Source organism: Sipha flava, unplaced genomic scaffold, assembly GCF_003268045.1.
Source record: "Sipha flava isolate LNK unplaced genomic scaffold, YSA_version1 71_pilon_pilon, whole genome shotgun sequence".
In the NCBI taxonomy this organism is placed as follows: Eukaryota; Metazoa; Arthropoda; class Insecta; order Hemiptera; family Aphididae; genus Sipha; species Sipha flava.
Window position 1 is genome coordinate 1,243,416 of NW_020273611.1, and position 21,901 is coordinate 1,265,316.

The 21,901-nt window shown below is 38.0% G+C and overlaps 1 protein-coding gene across 2 annotated transcripts in view; it reads left to right on the forward strand.

Annotated features, from left to right (window-relative positions):
• The window catches only part of LOC112692184, a 129,227-nt gene that overhangs the window by 39,313 nt on the left and 68,013 nt on the right, over nt 1-21,901 (forward strand). For both annotated transcript variants that reach the window (XM_025566757.1, XM_025566758.1), the window contains exon 2: nt 10,385-10,608. In XM_025566757.1, coding sequence (XP_025422542.1) covers nt 10,385-10,608 — 224 coding nt within the window. The remainder of the gene's footprint in view (nt 1-10,384; nt 10,609-21,901) is intronic.

Below are 21,901 nucleotides of genomic sequence, written 5' to 3' on the forward strand. Positions count from 1 at the left end.
AAGAACCTATTGCACACCTACGGGGTCCCGGTCGATTACCGTAGCGTGACTACATCCGTCGAAAGCGTCTTGACTTTATTCGGATTACGTATAAAAAAAAAAAAGCCTATGATCGTATTTCCGTTCGGCTTTTTTTTATTTATTTTTTTTTTTCCATGATTCCGTCCGACCCAATTAGGTTCGCGGTATGTTCGCAATCCATCCGTTCGCGGCCGCATGCGAAATTAAAACGCCAACGAGAGCTGCGCCATTGTTATGCGCTGGTCCGTTTCGCCATAGCAATATCGCACTCGGTGCGTACGGCAAACTATTATCATCACGTGGTGTAACACCGCGAGCGCCAACGTCCGTACTCGGTAATAATGCGCACCGCGAAGGAAGAATTATGTCCGTCGATCTTTTTATTTTTTTATTTTTTCATTTTCAGGCGCACATAAAATAATGCGGAAAAATATTTAAGGTTTTCAACGGCTACGATAACCGCGTTAGTGAGTCGATAATTCGATTCGGTTACCTTTACCGATCCGATATACCGTTATCAAGAGTACGTGAAAAACGCCTGCTGCGTCCGGTGTGCGTATAAAAAAAAATTTAATCGAAATTCTCTTTAAGGGACGAGGTTTAAACAGTCTGAAATCTTTTTTGAAATTTCCATTTCACTTGGACTTCGGGACAGCCGTCGTTCGGTAATACGATTTGTTGTAAACCCGATGGTTTTTACCTAAGCCGTTTGACGTGACCACGTTTTATTAGACCGCATCGAAACACAAAAAATGAGTTATCCGTGGAGATATTGATTCAATGAACGCCCTGTACAAAACCGTACGTGGTTTTGGACGTTCGGGAACCGTTGTTGGGTGCAAAATGTACGCGTGTGTGCGAAGTGCCGACGATTTGGAAATCTGAAAACCGAAAAGAATAAAAAAAAACCGTCACCTCAAAGGCACTTTGTATTTATGTTTAACTTATGTGTTCGTGTAAATATTTCACATTATACGCATAAACGATGCGTGTCGTGCACTGTTGCCTTTGTGCGCAAAGGCGACAGAAGAAAACTTGAGGCGAAAGACACTTGGTGGTTGCAGTGTACGAGTTAAGCGAATAAGACCTTTCGCTCTAGACTTTGACGAGTTGACACGGGCTGGACAGTTGTTGGAACTTACGGATCGGTCGAGGCAGTGGCGCCAAACTATATTTCAAGAAGAGTAGCGGTATAATTTTTACGAGTATTAAATGCTAAAGTTTAGTGTAATATAAAATATGCCTATGAACTAAAATAGAAATAAGAAACAACTATTAATTAATTATAGACTCACTTATAGAGATTAGGTATCAACACAAATTGTATTATGCAGAAAATTTTTGTAATTGTTATTATTGATTAAATAAATAAATTAATAAATAAATAACTTACCGTAAAAGACAGAATACAAAATAATTTTACGCCACTGATACAAATTATAAACATATAAAAAAAAATCCCATAATTCATGGATACCCACCTCTTCAAACAGGAATGGCGGCCGCCATCCCTGAAAGGCAAGATCGGCGCTACTGGGTCGAGAAACGGATATTTTCAATTCTTCACGTAACAGTTCAACTTGCCGAATATTATGTTTATCGTACCGTGTTACGCCGTGTACGCTGACAGTTCAACACTGATTTCGAACGAAATTAAATCAAAAAGTAAACAATAATCGATGAGTGCACAACACGAAGTTAATCGATTGTTTTTCCAATGAAAAGGACCAATAACAAGTTCTACTTCAACGGTTTATCGGACTGTTAAGTCGATTCACCGACCGGTTAATAAATAAATCTACTCAACCGGACCCGTACGATTAAATGAAAAAAACAGCCCGCCTTCCGAGTGCCGTTCGTACGCTGTTCGGTTGTCGTGTCGTGATATCGCAAAGTGTTTAAAACGGTCTGAAGTGCCACGGGGGGCGCGTTAGACGTACGAGATTTTTACCCCTTTTTTATTACAAACGGTGCGCGCCTATAGGTTCTACCGTTGTATTTTCGTACTCGTGCGCGCGTCGGTGGTGGAATTCTTTTGCGGCGAATGCACAATAAAAACGATAAATATTCCAGGGTAGGATTAAATATTGTGCTACGCGCAAGGGCGATTTTCGTAATTTAACGCGGCTCGCGGGCCGTGCAAACGAGTCGAGAATTTACGACGCCCCGAGCAAATGAACAACGCGGTTTTCGAATTTTTTTTCTTTATTTTGTTTCATTTTTTTTTTTTTATTTTTCATTAATTTTCCTCTTTCCATCGTCCGCCGCCTCCACCACTGCCACTATTAAATCATGTCGCTCGAGGAAATATTAATAATAATACTATCGCGTTTCGCCTTTTACCGCCGCGCATGCCGCGGTTACTAGATAATAATAATAATAATAATAATAATAATAATAACAATAACTGAAATGACAGTTATTACAGTAGTTGGTATAATGCAACCGCTCCGACGCACACACGCACTGAGGTTGACATCGTGTCCGGACGGGGTGCGGTTAGCGCTCGCGCGAAACATACGGCAGGTAAGCGGTTACGTATCGCTGTGCATGTGATATGTTTCCGCTCGCGAATGCAATAATAATAATAATAATAATACGTGAAATATTTGTGAGTTTCCGCGGCAATAAACCGTACAAAATTTAATTGTTGTTTTTTATTTTACGTCGGTGTGGTTACGCGGATTGTACGTTTCAAAATGTATACATTATGTGTAGTGTATATTATGGATTTATGGATTGTTGAGCAGGGGAGGCTCGTCAGACTTTGAGACTGCATCTCCGCTTCAAAAATAAGCTACTTGTAAATAATAACTATTTAAAAATCTATAACAATATTTTTATTTTTATCGAAAATGCTTCTATGTTATAGCGTTTTCTATATTTATTACTATAAATTTAAGACCACAAAATATAAAAGCTATAAACAGTTATTTCTACCGAAACACTATTTCAGTAATTTCGACGTCGGTTAAAGTGAAACTGACAGGTTCAATGGTAACATGTTATGGTTTGGCTGGTTGGATGGAGGGGGTCGGGGAAAATAATCCGCGTATTATAGACGCTATTGAAACTGGGTTCACAACAATAATTTCCATGCCATCGCGCCGTCGTTAGTCGTTAGCCGTACTCTGTCGTCTACAAATTCGCAGATAAAATGGAATTGCCGAACTGAATTAGTTTATAAAAAAATTGACCATTAAATTGAGTTAAAAATATTAAGTATAATTGATTTTCCAATAAAAGTGTTTTTCTTGTTCGTTGTATGAAGTTTATGTTAAATAATTTAAGTCTCCCCAGAATATTTACTACGAGCCGCTACTGTTGTTGGGTTGGACCAGACACGTTATGATGATCGGACGTTGAATGTATTCTTAACGAAACACAAAATCAAACACATTTCAACCACTCCCGGAGCTGCGCCCAAGCCGTCCGCCTTAAGTTCTAACGTAATTATTGTTGTTCGTCACCGAATTCGCGTCAAAAATTTACGTTGATGTAATGTTTTCGCGTTAGAAATCGCATGTTCATCGGTGACCTAACCAGCTAGTTACGCCTATTCAGTGCGAATTTTCATCGTGGTATTCTCGTTAGTCGCTGGCTTTATCGTTTTCTCGTCACGATCTCGTTCGGAAACTCTATCGCTTCACGTGCACACATGAGCGTCACGCGTTTGTAACGAGACCTTACTGCAAAGTCGTACACCGGTCACGAGCTTTTATGTTCGATTGTGAATCCGAAACCTTCTCTGGCGTTTTTCAGTTTGTACTGCTTGACCGAATATTTTTCGTCCGTCTCGTCGCGAACGTGCTACTACCAGCGGACAGTGGCGTCGTTTCAGTTTTTTTCTCGAATAGGGTACGCTCTTATTGAATTGCCAACCCGGCACAACTGCCGATTGTCGTATGGAGAGGGTGAGGTCAAACCGTTTCAAAAATATTTAATATTTGTACTGTGTAAATGAGTACACGTATAGTGCAGGTTTAATTTTTCTGATTTACAACGTAAATGGTTTTGAAAAAGACGTATTTATATTTCGACGATGTACTGACTTCGGAAGAATAGCTAAACTCTAGACTGTAGTAAATACACGATTTGTTTCCCCCGAAAAAAAAAATGACGCCACTGAGAGTCCCGTAATCATGTACAATCTTAGGTGCGGTAGGTTTCGTTGTAACAGAAATGAATTTCGAAAAAATTCCGATTCGTCGAGCACATGCGCGCGTACTCGTGCACAACTATTTTTGTGGACTTGTTATATGCACCGAAACGTTCGAATGTCGAGTATTATTTCGATGGTACCCTGTCGTTGATGCGAGTACGGCAAACAAGATGATTGATTACGCTGTGAGAACTAATTTGTTATTAATAAGACATGACGGGTTGAATTCATTTACGTCGAAAACATTGATTCTACTCTATTCCGGAATCGGGAAACTCAAAGCAATGGAGGGTCGGTTAATAGAGTTATAAAATCGGGTGGGCCGGAGTAGCGATTCAAAAAAATAAATAAACAAAATGTCGTTAAACTTGACGGTCAGCATTTATTTTTTATAATTAAACTGTACGACTGAACCAATACATATAAGTACCTACCTGATACTCATACTACGTTAGCTACGCTGATATGGATACGTGTTTATTATATTTAGACGTTAAATAATTTAGATATTGTTCAATACTAGATGAGGATATAATATCTACATTTTACGATCAACGTAATAAAATGAAATACCGATAAACGATAATTTAAAGTAATTTGAGCATGAGCCACATAAAAAAAGGACGTTGGTCGCCACTCGCCCACTCCTGATATTTACTATTGGAATGTTATAGATGGAGCATTCTGTGTTAGAGTATAGCCGCCTCAATTATTGTACTTTGGGAACACATCAGTACAAATTCATTTCAGCTATGTGTTTCACACAAAAACAGTGTAGGTAGGTATATACATAGGTGAATTGGCGAAAGAAATCGAACCCAAGAAATTCAAAATTGAAGACAACCTCTTTTTAAATTAGGCCCCACACTTTTATTTTAGTAGAACATAACGAAATTTAATTTAATCTATTTCATATAATTTGATTAGTCTTACATTTTCGATAACAGCTGTAGTTAAAACATAATTTCCAAAAACATTTTTCATTTAATTTGTAGGTACTATATTTATTGCCATAAATATTATTGTGTATATATATATATTATTATATAATATTTATACTTTGATTATAATAAATTTACCATCTATCTAGTATTATAATATAATATAATAATATATATTATAATATATTATCTAGTATTAAAAACCATGTAAACTATTTAGAGAAAATTAATTTTTTAAATGTGATTAGCCTTTTTATATTGTAATGTATGTTAATAATTTATCTCGACAGTCAATTATTAAGTTAATACAAAAAATTTTGAATCGTCAGCTCAATCATGAGCGATCATTAGGGCTCGGATTTCGACGCATTTGCTTCTTTTTTTTTTTTTGAATGTCTTACATTAGTCTTGTCAAATTCAAAGTATCAAATGGGCCAAATATATTAAATTGTTGAATACACGGGTCACACATTAAAATTTATCCAAAAAATGTTTCATATTACATTCTAAATATACACATAAAACCATCGATAAAACTTATTCGATTATAGTTTATCAAAATATTAGCCATAACGATAACCAATTATAATATTCTCTGAGGGTCTAAGATAGTTTCGACACGACATAAATGTTTTATAATTTTTTTTTACAATTAATTTTTTTATTTTGTCGATTGATATTGGTAGCCGTGGGCCACGTGTTTGACTTGCCTGCCTTAGACGATGTTTTCCAACGTACAATCTTTGTACCTTTTTTTTTCCTGTATTGCGGATTTTGTACTTTTTATGGCATTTTTTAATCTCTTAAGACATTTTCAAGTAATTTTTCGAACCATCATTTAGATTTTAAAACATTAAAGACGCTCTTGTTGTTCATCGTAACGCAAACGCGATTCATGAAATTTGATTTTTTACTCGTTCTTTTTTTGTTTTTATTTTTGTATTTATAAAATAATAAATCGTACACGTACCCGCACGATTTTCAAACGTTAAATCGATAAACACTGATCATAATAATAACAGATTGAATATTAAGCCCCTTTTTTTTAATTCCGAACCTTTACGATTACAGCCGCACGGTTAAACCGTTGCGGTCAACGGCGGTGGCACGACATGTTCATCAGTGACGTGAACGCGTTATCTTTAACGTCTGGTGGTTTACCGTACATGCGGACTTAATTGTTATTGACGCGCTGATGTCGTGAACCCCATTCCCGACCGCGATCCGATTCGCGTGTCGGAAATTTCAAAACGCATGACGTGCAACGGACCAGCATCGATTCCTGACGGTCAATATGAAGCCGTCGGGTCTCTGGCTAACGTTTGAATCGAACCGGGGGATTAGAGATCCGTATTTTTTTTTTCCAAGACCGGATCGATACATTTTAATCGAGACCAAGACCGGACCTCGGACAGACGGAATAAAATATGAAACCGGACTGGACCGGACCGTATCATTTAGAATGTGCAAGAGAAGACAGAGACCGAACCGACGTTTGAAAACAAGACCGAATGACGTGAAATGTTCAAAATACACAAACGTAACACCGTACAATTGTAAAGCTGTCCACAATCTACGTTGTGCACATATGGAAATAATACAAGTGTCAGATAAGACGATTCACAATCATCGGCACGAATTCTATTTCTGAATCTGTATCCTATAATAAGTAAATATTTTATAATATTATATAAGTTACCGATAAAATCATAGAGAAACGCAACGAGCTGTTTTGGTGGCCCAATATATATTGATCCGAATTAAAATAACATATTGTTACGCCGGGTATTATTTGATTTTGTACATGAGTAAAATCATATTCAATTGTTGTTCAAAATTAAGACCATTATTATTTTATAGAACTGAAGGTGAACGGATCAGACTAGACTGTGTTTTTTTTAATCCTTTATAAGGTTTCGAACTTACAGTGTAATCGTATTCCAGTGTCTTGGACTGGTGGGTTTAAAAATGTTATTTTATCACTATTATTGCTAACAATAACATTAACGTTTAAAAATTTAATCGTGCACCAAAAATTGAAATATCCGTTTTTCAACTGTCAGTAATCTCAGAAATTAGAAAGTATGTAATACTATACAACGATTTCCTCTCCGTGTTTAGCACACAGCGTCCATTGTTAATACGCCGCAATCGGAGACTAATGTGTGTAAGAGATTTTATCAGTTACCATCGGAAACGTTTAATAAATATAGGGTAAAAAACGTAGCAATAAATATTTTAGCTTGTCCAAACGACTCGTTTACATGACGAGCATGGTGATCGTGATTATAGCATTACTGATAAATGAAAACTGATGGGAAACTACGATTGAAAATAAACGTTATGGTTTCAGAGTATACAAATACTCTGTACACTCTATGTACCCAAAACTGTACCTACAAGCTGGTTTTCATTGTTCACAATTTTATTCGCCTAAACGAATCGTCTCCACCGATTTAATAGTCCAGCGAAACGTATTTAAAAGTCATTGATAATAGCGTCGGTCCAATATCTAAACAAGATCTAATAACTTATATACGTTATCCGACAGACAAACGCGGTCGACGTGCGGTATCGCAAAAATTTCTGATAGCTTTTCGTTAAAATCTCTTTTTGGAATATAGTACTAATTATTGAATTCTAAAAACACTTACAGCGGAAACTATAGGAGTTAGTTTCCCGTAAAGTTGAACGCGAAACAATAATATTGTGTTAAACACGCTCATCGAAGCGCGATGAAATTATTATTGCACAGATTTGAAAGCTGTGATTGATCATGAAATTATTTTGTTATTTAATAAAAGACAATTACAATCTGTATTTGTATAAGCACAATATGTAAACTAGATTATTTAAAGGAGAAAAATCAATTGTAAAATGACACGAAAAACGTGATGGAGGAAGCCACTCTTTAGAAGTTTATTTATAATTATCATTTTTATATTTTTATATTTATGTTAAAACGTCTATTGACGAATTTATTTTAAGTAATCGAATACAATTTCCTAGAATGGTGAAATATGAGATGTTGAATATCAAAGTTTGTTAAAACTGTTTGTAAAAAAGTTGTTTTTTCAGTTTTTGTGTAACTTAACACAACATCGATGGGATAGGATTTAAAGTAAAGGGATATTGTTGTTATAATAAACACATTGATTTTTTTCCTGATTTCCTCGCTTGCAAACATTTCTGTATGTATGTCTATTGTAGCTGATTACAATATTTAAAAATAGTTAGTGAATTTAATAATTATAATTGATGATATAATACATACATTGTGCACAGCAAAATCTGATGGACGCTTGTTCAAGAAACAAATGTATAAGTTATATTATTATACATAAAAACCGATAATGATTATAACGAGTGTGCAGTCTATAAATTGCAGTAATTTAAACTGAATTGTATTACAGTAATATCAAATTTTCTGTTCAGAAACGATTTTTTAATGAAAAAATTGTGATAGAAAACTAGAATCGTTTTTTCCGTCCACGCCGGTTGTATTTCGTGTACGTTTTCTTGTTCCGAAGTACTTTATTAAACATATAATAATGTTTCTCGACGATGAAAGTTTTGACGCGTCTACCACCGAACACCCGTTTTTGGTTTTTTTCTCTTTTATATTCTATTATGCGCATTAAACCCGATTAAAAAAAAGAAAAAAAAAACACAATGCAAAGTAGGTAATCATCGTGTTGATTTGATTTGAAACATGTATGTGAAATTATAATTTTACTACTATTCAGTATTATATGCGACACCTACTTGTTCTCACTGACTGAGGAGTTACAAATATTCTACACATGCGTACGGATGAACGCGACATAAAAAGGAATATTTTTTTGACGCGTATTTCCGGTGGCAATAGCGAACGACGAGTCGAATAAATAAATAAACGCGTTTGCGAACGTGTAATGGATGATTCCGGGGGCAGAAAAGAGGAAAACGAAAACGTGAAAACGTTCTTTAGAAAATAGCAATGCGTGGGATGACAGACTACTGTCTGCAAGCGATCGAACTAAAATTACATTTTATACTAGCGCGTGTACGAGAGAGGGTTTTAGGCATTCAACACTCCCCTCAAAATTTTAATAGTGATCGAGTCACACAATATTACAAGAATTTTATTGCGCACACCGATTGCTCCCGACGTAACGAAACATACGAACGAATGTCATAAGCACTTTATTAAACATAAAGCTATGTTAATCGACGATGAACTTTTCACGCGTCCACCACCACCAGTGTTTCCATCCGTCTTATATTGTATTGAACCTGGTTAAAAAAAAAAAATCTTAATTTGCAAACAAATTATTTGTAAAATAATGAACCTGTTTAACATTCCCAATAACCTAAGTGATTACAGACATCGTTTCTTGTCCAACGATATGTTCGGGTACGCTACAACAGCACGATGTGCGTTTTCACGGCGAAACTCGTTTGTCGGACAACGTCGTTATCCGAAGACGATGTTGGTCTCACCCGAGGGATACCCTTTTGGGACGATTTGGCATTTTGCGACTGCGGCGACGACGACTCGAAGAGTTATGTTCGCGCGTTCCTCGTACATCACGCGCCGTCGTATTATAATGCCATTATCACACTCGTCATGCATTCCGTCCGATCGTGCCGTGACGATAATAACGACGTTTTGTTGAATAATTTCCGTACCGTCGGCGTCTCCGAAATGGTTTTCGCACGGAGAGCGCCAAAATTCTATTTCTCAACTTCCATCCGGTATTACAATATTGACATTTCGTACGGTAAAGCTATTTCGTGCACTTTTACTCAAACGTGTCGAATTCCGATTTTTGAATGTTGACTCGGCGGCAATATTGTTAAAATTATTTTTTTTTTCAAATTCTCGTATAACATTCTGTATACTTGAACGTTTCGTATCGATCCGATTGTTGCAGTTATTGTTTTTATGCAATGTGAAACTGTGCAATTTATGTACACGCCTGGACAATGCTTAGTACCATTTATATACCGGTAAGAGGAACTGATCAATATCAGTAAAATTATGATTCGTAACGATTCCACGTAATAAAACTTCATTCCGCGCAGAACCTTTACAAGTTAAATTTGCGCGGTGGAAATCCATTATTTTTCCGTTCAAACTTGAACACCAATTAGAAAACATTCTGCTCGACCGTATGTCAAGCCAAGTAATAGATAACATTTCTTACTCTGTTTGGAAAAAAACACAAAAAACCACAAGACCCGGTGGAATAATAACATTGATTTGTGTGTGTTGCAGACGAAATGCAAACCATATGCAAAACCCATTTTCTGCAACAAGTGTACAGGAAGATCGAAGGTGCGGTGCTAGACTCACAAAACGAACGAAACCTGGACTGCGTGACCACATTTCAGACGCACTCCATCTTGCAGAGGTTCATGATACATTTCGACCGTTTGCAGTTGGATTGCAACGATCATCTGTTCATATTCGACGGCGCCCACGCGGTCGGAGCACACAAGGTAAGTGTCTTACGAATATTGTAACACTCGAACAACATTACTAACTGCGCGTTCCCCATTCGCAACAAACCGCTTTGAAAATAGTTATAAAATTGATATTTATAGTTTTAACAACAATAATAATAATTATAAAAATAATTTAAAGCGAACCGCTTGAAATCAATGTGCAAAAACAATCGCTGTACCAAAGACAGTGGCATATTTTTAAAATTTTCTCGGGGAAGGGGTCAACATTTTTCTCAAAAATAAATAATTTTATAGTATTATAAAAAATACATATATGTTATGAATTAATAATCATATTATTATGGAAATATTTTTATTCGAGCATTACAATCACATGGTATAAATCAATGTACTCTTTCTTAACACTTGTAGAAAGCTATTTATGACTTTCAATCAGTTTTTTCTTCCGGATTGGTCAAAACCCCATCCCCGAAAATACACTGACTATGTATACGTGTCTACTATAGGAATAATAACCACATATACTAATACAAAACATACCGCGGTCGCTACGCATTCACAGAGGTGAACAGAATTTCACGTGGCTGCAGCTTGTCATACGAATAGCATGCAAAATGAATAGCATGAATAGCATGCAAAACGCGGAAAAATAATAATTATAATAAAAATTTTTTGTAAAATTGTATAACCTAATTGTTTAAACATTTTTTCCGTATGTTCGAGAAAATCAATTTCATTAGAAATTCCAATCGTTCTGCATAAATGCATGATAATGAGTGTAAACTTGGCATCGGATCAAAAACACTTTTTGATTCCACCAGAAATCATCTCTAGCTGTACCAACATACGATTCTCGATACCATATTCTGCTTCTGTACCTTTTTATCTCGATGCCACTAAAAGTAACAGTTTTCAACGCTAGAAGACGTATTATAATGAACCGTGTCCATGTAGTGGTTATTTCCGTTTCATATTACGTTAATCGTTTTGTTTTATTCACATTTGGTCGAGGATTATGAAGATTTTTAGTTTGCGTGGCGATATTTGATGCCGTCGGTTTTCTTGGGTTTTTCAAAAGCTTCCTTTGAAATTCACGTGGCGCTCGATTTGATAAAAGTACATTTATTTTTTACGGCATGATCACAATTTTCTTTATTCATTTTTCATAAAAAACGATGATTAAAAAAACATCCAAAACATAATAACTATAATAATGAAATGCGGGGATTAAAAACCTTATACAAAAACATGCGAATCGGAAAAAACTGTAGAAAAGAAATTCAAGTGGTATAAAAAAAAAAAACCTAAAATATACACTTTGCAAAAATTCAATTATTAATAAAAACAAAAATAGTATTTCTTTATTTTTTTAGTTTACTTTGTAAAAATTGAAACCGGGTTTGATATAATATTGAATTGATTAAAAAAAAAAAAAAGTGAGATAAAGGTTGAGATCAGGGTGGACATAGGAGTTAATTATGAAACGGTATCCGATTAAAACGTATGTATCTATTGATTTTCGTTTCGTGCGATATGAATTTTTGTAAACCTTTAGAGAACGGAATGACGACGTACACGATTTGACGGCACATACGTTTTATACGCGTTCGCTTGCTGCCCGAAAATATGGTCGTGCTTTACGTAATACTATTATAATAAACGGCGTAACGTTTACCGTGCGAACCTGCCCCGTATGTACTTTAACCGTATCCGTATCACTATGAATTATTCAACCACTACTGTATTTTTTTTTTCATTTTTTTTCATTTTTTTTATTTTTTTTTTCATTATTTACTTTACATACTGCTTTATATATTTGACCCGTTAAAATAAATAATAAATAAACAACCGTATCGCGCGTACGGTCGTAAGGCGGAAACGGTTATAGTAATAATGATTGACCCGTTGACATTGTCCTCCCGCGAACGCGTTCGTTCGGTTTATCATATCATCGTCGTCGGCGACGTTATTAATTTTATTATTTTTCCCGTTTTTCATACCGCACCTGACCGCAACGGTTATCAAACGTTTTGTTCAAATACCCCGCACACGCCGCGCAACGCCACGCAAAACGTTGACGGCTTTCGCTCTTTGATTTTCCACTCCAGCAAACGGAACGGGGTGGTAAAGTACCCTGTTTACACTTGTCTTTACGTGCCGCGACCGACGTCGCGTGCGTTTTCCTACATGAAAAACGTTCGACGCGATCGCTTCGCTCGTGAAAACTCGATAAGTACCACAAAAAAAAAATCCTTTGAAACGGCCGAGAGAACGTTCGTGGTCCGATTTGCGCGCCGAATGGTCTCGAGCAAACTTACCGCGTGGCATTTATCGTCGTGTTGCGTATCGCCAATATTACGGTCAGATTTTTTATATCATGTCAGAATTGTTATCGGTATGTGAAAACCTGAATCATTGTAATTATTATATAGGTCGAGTCGACGAGACGGTGAGTTTCGTCTTCTCGGCAGTACCGATTGGTACTTCGAATAAAGGCGGTCCGCACACGAACCGGAATCAAATTTTTTAATATACCAATAAACGCTCCGGCCCCAACACGTCGAAACATTCACGCGTGTTCGTTTCCGCGTACGGATGACGATTATAAACAGATCAATAATCGCATAATGGTTATCGCATAATATTTTTTTATTTCACCGGTCGAACGATATTTTTCAAACCGTATCACGTGTTGTTACCACGTTATGGAAACGGTACACTACGGTTTCCGGCGAACTTCAATACCTTCGGGCATACCTCCGGAGCTATGTTTTCAGAGCGAAAACACTACGAGCATTATTGCTGCTGTTTATTTTTTTTTTAACACCGTCACCATTTCGTTACGATTTAAAGCGGAAAAAGTTTTCTCTTTTAAGGTTTACCCGTTTTCCCATCGTCATACTTATACTGTCGTATACAATAATGGCGTAACTACGGATATATGCTCAATCACATTGTTTTTAACGCGAAACCCTCGTGAACTTAATACCGTTAACGATCCAGTGATCTCGACAAGTTTTCGAAGTATAAAACGATAGGTAACTAACCGAAACGCAGTGCTGGGAAATTTTTTTCCGTGCTCTTTGCACGAGTCTGACGCGTAGGCGCCTACTTAAAATTTACCAAATCATTACGTTTGACAGCCCCCACCCCTAGTATTGATGTTTATTTTCCAATATAGCTTTTGAAAACCAAGTAGCTCGGTAATTGTTCATTATAGTGCGGTTGTTGAAATATAAATATACATTTTTTTACAATTTCGGAGATGGTGAGGAGAGTCGTCAACTCTTAAACTCTTTCTTGTAAGTGCATGAATGAGATATGGAGTAAAACGTGTGCGGGCCGGATTGGGGGACACCAAACATTTGGTCGCAAGAAAAAGCTGTTCTTTGTTAGCGTTTTTCGTCTGCTCGGACACGCCATGCAGTACGCAGCGTAACTATACCGGTGATGCGGTAACAGCGATCACGGTCGTGGCGTAAAGGTACGCGAGTGGATATTAAAATAATTAAAGGATAAAGGATAGATTCTCTTACCGTCCAGACAACGCGAGAGTCGGCTACCCCTTTCGACCGGGCGCACATAGTTTCCGTACTACGGGATAGTCATCACGCGCCGACGGAACCGAATCAATAAAACGAAAAATAAAACCCCCGGATTGCGACTTTCCCGGCGCACACGCATATTACAATGCAGCTATACACGCGGCACTTGACGAATTTGCATACGTATTCTCAGGAAGCTTTGTATTCAAAATCTGATTAGGTACAAATATTCGTTTCGCATGGTACGTACACAATCGAAGTGTAAAAAAATTTGGAAAAAACGCATATTACGGCATATTTCACAATATTTATGTGATATCGTATATTTTAAGATTTTAAGCATATTGATGTATGATATTATGTATTTAAATTTTACTGTACCAAATTTTGATCGAATATTTCTTATGGTTGGTTCACTTTTGTTTTTTACATTTTTCAATAGTGAATTTTTCAATCATTCCAAATATTAACATTTTAAATTGAATTGAACAAATTACAAATTGTTATCGAAAAATAAGAATTTGAACTTCGAATAATATATTATTATTATTAATTTCCTTAAACATCCCAATCGAATACGTCACTGCACGGTTTTTTTACGAGTATAGGATTTACTCGAATCGAGTTTGGTTTCTGAACACTTAGAGTAAAAAATTTGTAGGGCTTCAGCCTCTTTTATACATATTTTTCAATCACTGCCTTTCAGAAACTTTTTCCCCACCCTTTACCCTCAATAATAAATGTGCTTATTGGAAGGCAAGTAAAACTTAAGACTAAAAATAATTTAATTTTCAGTAGTAATCATATATTTTTTTTTATTTATCCATATAATAATATAAAGTTCTGCGTGGTTTTTTTTTGGGGGAGGGAGCTTAGTCCCTCCAACCAACCCTAATTGCGCCTATGGGAAGGATATCACGTGGTAGGGAGGAAATAAATCCGAGTGGCGACGACTTGCGTTGCACCGCACACGCGCGTATGTCTCGGTCAAAGCTTTGCGCAAGAATCACATTTTAGAGACGATATTTAAGGCGACGACGACTTAACGCAATGTACGGACGAGAAACTGAGCGCACCGAACACACGAACTCTTCCGTTGCCCACGTGACTTGTCTTCAGAACGGGTCGTCCGTTTTCACGTGCCATCTGCGGCGTATCGTATAAATCGTGTGTTACAGTTACCATGGTAATATTTCAAGTACTTCGGGCGACGTTCGCGACATTCGTAGCACGTCCTGTAACGCCGAAAAAGTACGCGGTACGATAAGGACGTCGCTAATAAACGGTTTCCAACGTTGAACATCATGAAGTTTCCGGGCGCGCGGACGCGAAAAATAACTGCTTCTCGTAAGTGTCGAACGGCGTGAACAAACGCGGAGAGGATAAAAGCAATAGGAAATGTTTCTGATCGTAGGTCTGTGCGGTTTCCAAACCGTATCGGTGCCATAGAACCGTGATCATTGACTGTCGTCTCTTCTCGCAGTATCGAGTACTACCGATTTCGGCTGTATATGACGAAGCATGTTAGTGTGTTTGTGTGTGTATGTGGGGGGAGGGGGTGATTCGTTTCAACATCACCCGAAAAATCAACATTGGACACCCGCTTGCAATCACGCAATTAATCCTAACAATAATTATGCAATTTGCAAATGAACTACATTAAACGTATTAAGAACGATATTATTAGGTTGATGTACAACAGTGGGTAATTACTATATTTTTTTAACAGTGCGAAAAAATATTACGTTTTACTACCACGGACACCATTTACAATAGCGTGGAATGAAATTTGTTTTTTTTTTTTTTAAATACTGTTTGTTTTGTCGAATTGAATTGAAAATTTCATCGGTAATTCGTCCATTGTTATAACAGCTTAAGGGACAATCAACTAACACAGTATGAAATACATATTGTGTACACATAGCGATTCAACATAATGCGCGTTCAATGTGTTTAAAGTTCCGAGTTTGTTTGCAATTCAGCATAATTTTTTATCCGTGCATATTGTATGAAGCTAAATTTAACCGCTTGTTTTTTTAAATCAACTTTTATGGGTAACCGCGTAACGCACAAAGAAAACGGAAATAATAATGCACGCACGCACGTGTGTATTGACTTACGGAAAAAAAGAAGGAATAGAGAGTGCAGAGTACGAGGAATATTATTTTTAAAAATAATTTTATATTCATTATTTTATTAGAGAAAATCCTCCTATGTAAATTATTATTAAATCATTTGCGTTTATCAACCGACCGGAAAATCACACCGTCAACGCGTGGACGTATTGTTTGCTGAAATCTATTAAATGCCATTAGTTAAGATGAAAACCGTACGGTTACGTTGTAGTTACAACATTCATAGTCGTTATGTTTTCGACATTGATTTTATATCACATAAATGTGCAATATATACAATATATATATATTACAATATATATCATCAATATCGATTTGGTTTATGCGAAAAGGAATATTTTTACAGGATTTATATCTTGTGTAATGCTATTAGTAGTGGTTAAATAATTATCAAAAAACAAAAAAATACATGAAATATTAATATTACAATTTTTCCTTTTTGGTCACGTTTTTTCAAAAATTAAGACCACTGTGTGACGACGGTATATCTTCGTGTTTTCGATCCGTAGGATTTGAATCGGGAAAACGTAAACTTAACTCACGTGACCGATAACGGATCAACGAATAGAGCAGCCACATGCGATGGGGAAAAAAATTAACTCGTCGAATCCTGTCGCTAAAAAAAAACGATATAAAACGGGTCGTCAAGTATACGAATCGGTTGAAAGAAACAAAACGCTTAACATTTAACCGGCTCGTCAACTCGTACGAAACGATTTATGTGCACACCCGTGCACGAGAGATGCAACGGGAATTTCGATTCAGATCGCCCGCCGAGAGCGTTTTGTGCAGGGCCGTATTGAGGTCTGGTTTTACCCTTTGCAAATCACTGTATTTGCCACCTCCCACAATGGGAAATTTGCAAATTTTTACAAAAATCATATAAGATACATAAAGCATGTATAAAAACATAATGTACAAGGTAATAATTATTAAGAAACTTTAATAATTATTTGTATTACTTCAAAATATAAACAATCAATACATTATAAAAACTCGTAATTTTCTTAAAATGTTTTTGTTTCACAATCGTGTTGGATGATTTTAAATTTATTATAATACGATATTACAACGATACTTTTCTTGCTCTTACAGAGGTGAATTTATCGATGATATTATCAAATTGAATTGTTTTAACTACATGTTTTTCATATTTTGTGAAAAATATTACATAAGTAGTGTTGAAATGTATGCCCCTTTTAGAATTGCGCCTTTGGCCCATGCCCTCTTGCCCTGCACTGAATACGGCCGAGATTCCAGCCCCGAAAACACCGTCAGCGGTGTACAACGAGAAATTTATACATAATTTTTTTTTTTTGGAGTCGGGGTTTATTGGGACTTCGAGACCATCCCGTCTCACAAACAAGCTTCTATCCTTCTATATTCATTGCTAGGTTTCTCCAGTCGGAACCAGCTCCCATCCGTTCAACATCCTTTTTCATAGCATCTTCCCGGCGTATTATCCGTCTTCCCAGAGGCCTTTTACCTACAGGACTTTGTTCAATCATTGCATGTAGTAGTGGATTTTGGTTCCTCCGAGAAAATTATTTATTTTGTTGTATAATGTTTTATTTGATCGTTATTTTTTCGGGCCCGTGTTGTCGACCCATCACAGCGGTTCCCGCGGCCGCGCTGTCGCCGCGTATCGATCGCGCCCGTTAACGTGCAAAGCGGACGAAAGTTTTCCGGCACGTGCGTGGATGTTAGATACATATTTTTTTCCCTCCGTCGCGTTACGCGAAAACATTTTTATTGCTCTCCCCATCCGCCGGTCGAACACGTGGTCTTGCAGCGACACACGTCGCACTACTCTTGGACGATTTTAAACACGCGCGTCTAAAACATTGTGTTATAAACAAATTCGTTCCCAAAAAAAAAAATTATAAATATAACTAGTTTTCCGTCGATTCACAATAACAGACGACAATCGAACGCTGTTCGTCACGAAAATATAACACTCGAAACAAATAGGTAACAATTTTACAACGTTTTATCGCGCGGACGAAGAATTTTTTATGTTAATACTTTTTTCTCTATCCTTATATCTTATTCGGTCAACGATAACACTGCAGACCTATTATAAAACATGAAAAAAGGTTCTGTTCGCTTAGCGTTCAACGGGATCGCGTTTAAAATGATATGACCACCATGATTTCGAACCATCCGGCATTGTTAATAGTCAGCAACCAAGTCCGTCTGTCGTACAACGTTATAAATCTCGAAAAATAATTTATGTACGGAATTTATTTACTCGAATCGATTTTTCGTATACTTTTCACGAGGGCAAACCGCGTTGAATTCATACCGCGTTCAACAAAAGTAAAATAAAATAAATTTCGTGAACTAACAGGTTTTAAATGTTGTCGATTGGAATCTTTCGATACCTTTAAGTTACGTTACAGTGGTATTCTTGTGTTTGTCTCCGCACCGATAACGGAGCACAATTTAGTTGTTTCTTAGTCGGATAATATATTTGTATGCATTCCATTTACGCGACCAAACTTTATTAATTAGCTGGGTTTCACTTTAATATTTTGAAATTTTCATTAACAGAAAACAGTTATTCTATGTATTACAGCCAATGTTTAGTCATTTATATTCCCCCTCCCCTCTCTCTCTCTCTTATTCTCTCATTCTCACTCGGAACGCCAGATAATTGTCATGAATTTCACAAAAAAAAAAAAAAAATGCAAATTCACATTTTCAATCACCATATTATTACAAATACCAAGTATAGTGTGGACAACAACCAACGTGTATTATACTACATGTCTGATAAACTTACTTCGATAAGTTTTTGAGATGCACATCACTGGAACTACGTCATCTAACTTCAAAATTCATAATTTTGACACTGATATTTACGGAATAAATTTTACGTTCAGGCCCATCTGAAAAACTTCAAAATACTGTAATATGTATTTTATTTTTATGTATCAAAATTAATCATCATTTTAACACATTTTTGTTTGACAAAGTACTCTCGGTGTTGCGAGTAGAAATCATGTTCTTTATTCGTGTTTTCACATTCCGTACCACTGCAATAATACACTTCGAACAGTATTGAAGTGGTTGCCGATTGCCGTGAAATCCTGGACACTTGGCTAAAAATTAAACTGGACCGGATGTCATTTTTTATTTACATGATTTGCTATCGAACAAAAAAATAATTTTTACTATTAATTATGATTTCGCACACCTTTGAAACATATTACGAGCGCGATTTTTCTGTAAAATTAAAATTTTCCAAAAGATTCATTCGATCAACACCCTGCAGGTATTCCCGTCTGCGTACAATACAATTACGACGACAACCTGATTGTTACGGCACACCAATTGAAATTCAGTTACTTAAAACAATTGTAATTTGCTTTTGATTTCGGAACTTCGAAGAGTGTTTGTGCTTCATACATTTCGCTTGGAATCTCGTCCCAATGTCACCGACATTTTCGCCGTGGAACCGAACCGCGGAACACCTGAAGGCCCATTGTCTGACGGAGTATCGCACACATTTGATCAATGCGACCACGTGGTACGGACACGATCTCCGAAAGAGTTTACGATTGTTGTTGTGACTTCGTGTAGTGGCATGAGCGTAATTCGTAGCAGTGCGACGACACGTTATCACCGTCTCCTCTGAAGCGCGCACAACGCGCAAACAGTCGAATGATTTTCAAATTATGTTTCCAGTTGAACATTTCGCCATTCGCTCGGTCTCGTCTTGACGGGGCTTTCGTGTGCGTCCGCGTACAGTGTCACGTCGGCTCGTGCGTCGAATAGTTCGGCCGACCGTTGAAACAACGTGTGATGTCGCGTCCGCCTACACTTCTACTATCGTCCCGTTATTGTGTACCACGTTCGGACGCCTTTCTAGTTGAAAAAAATCCGCTCTAATTGCGCTAAACGTCCTGTAAGGATCGTAGGTTCCTTGGATAAACAACAACGGGAGAAAAAAAGGCAGGTACACGCGTTTGCGGCCAATCCCTTGTGTACGAATCTCAATATTTCCTCCGGGGCGACCCACTATATCTGATGTGATATGGAGCGCAAAGAACCGTGAAATAAGAATACAGCAGCGATGGACGTTGCACGTCTCTAAAATAATATTTTCCTACGGAAAATGTTTTTCGACGTCTTTCGAAGGCACCGAAACGAATGATTTTATATCGATTTCGTCCGGGCCGCATTGAAAACCGTTCGGTTTGAAATTCGATTCAAGCCTAGATGCGATGATTTTTATCGTTTTAAAATCGAACCGTTTTATGTTTCCTAATCTAACCCTTGCATACATCCGATTTCGGAGCACATACTTTTTTTAATTCAACTATCATCGTTGATAGACTCCCGTACCGAAAGTACCCGTGGGGGTTGTAAGGGTTGTAAGCGCCCTAAATCCTACTCGCGTTCACATCTCAGAGGTGACAGTGTTTTAGGCCTGTGGCACATCCTTCTGTTTTAACATCATCGTCCACACTATTATAGTAAAAAGCAAATGACCAACAGATTCGTCAATGACCGATGACGCTCGGAATATTGTACGGAATAATATACGGGATCGAGGATCGCTCCGAACGATTATTTTTGTACCGACAAGGTAAGCCGGAGAGCGTAATTTACGGTATTTCAACGCTTCACCACTAGTTCCCCGGGAACAGGACGAAACAGCAATAGATATTCAAATCGGCTGCGTACGCGTTGCATTTATAAAAACGAAAACGTACGTCGCGATAACCGAGTTGCATTCACGGGTTTTCAGTGACTGTTCCGAGTCGCGTCCGCAAGAATAATACACAAAATAAAGTTTACGTGTTTGGCGGTAGACCGTAGATCGGTTATCGAAATGCGTAAATCCTAACTTACGGTTGTCTATTTTATTGTACGTACGATGGAGACGACGGGACCGCGCGCCGGAAGATCGAGGGGACGCGACACGGACGCGGGATCCATCGTTTACGGGGGTGGGGGGGGCTCTCGATCAGAACCGTGCGTAACCAGCCCATTGTCGTTAATCCTCGATGCACGGTTGCCATGCCGACGGCGGTGGCGTTCGGCAAGCGCGAAAGGGGTAGCGAGAGGACCCGGTGGGGCGCGGGGTCGCGTGAGTTAAGCATCCGTCCGCACTGAGGGTGCGTGTACCGGCGCGGGGGATGCGTAAGCCGTGAGGGGGTGCGCGTTCGCCGGGCCCGCGCGTGCTCCGATGACCATCGTCTCACGTGATCACGCACACGCACACACGTACACACGCACGCACACGAACATACGCACACGGCTACGATCGAAAACGCTCCTAACCCGCTCCCACCCGCGGTGCGACGTAACGGTTTTATCTCTTACCGTGTCGCGACCCTACGGTCGGTTTCGCGGTCGGACACGCGCTCACCCTCCTCTCGTGACCGACCTGTTCGGCGTTCCGCGCGACTCGACGTTGCTGCGTCGCGGCCGGCCGCCGTCCGCCCGACGAATGGAGTTCTCTGCTCGCACGTCCTCCACCGATCTCTCCGCCGGTCTTCGATTTTACCCATCCGATTGAAACCCGGTTAGTTTTTGTGCTTCGATGCTCTGCCGGCTGCCGTTTAAGATTTCGCCGCCCAATTTTCCGTACGAAATCTATCTGATACATATATGTATAAATCTTCCGCGTGAAAC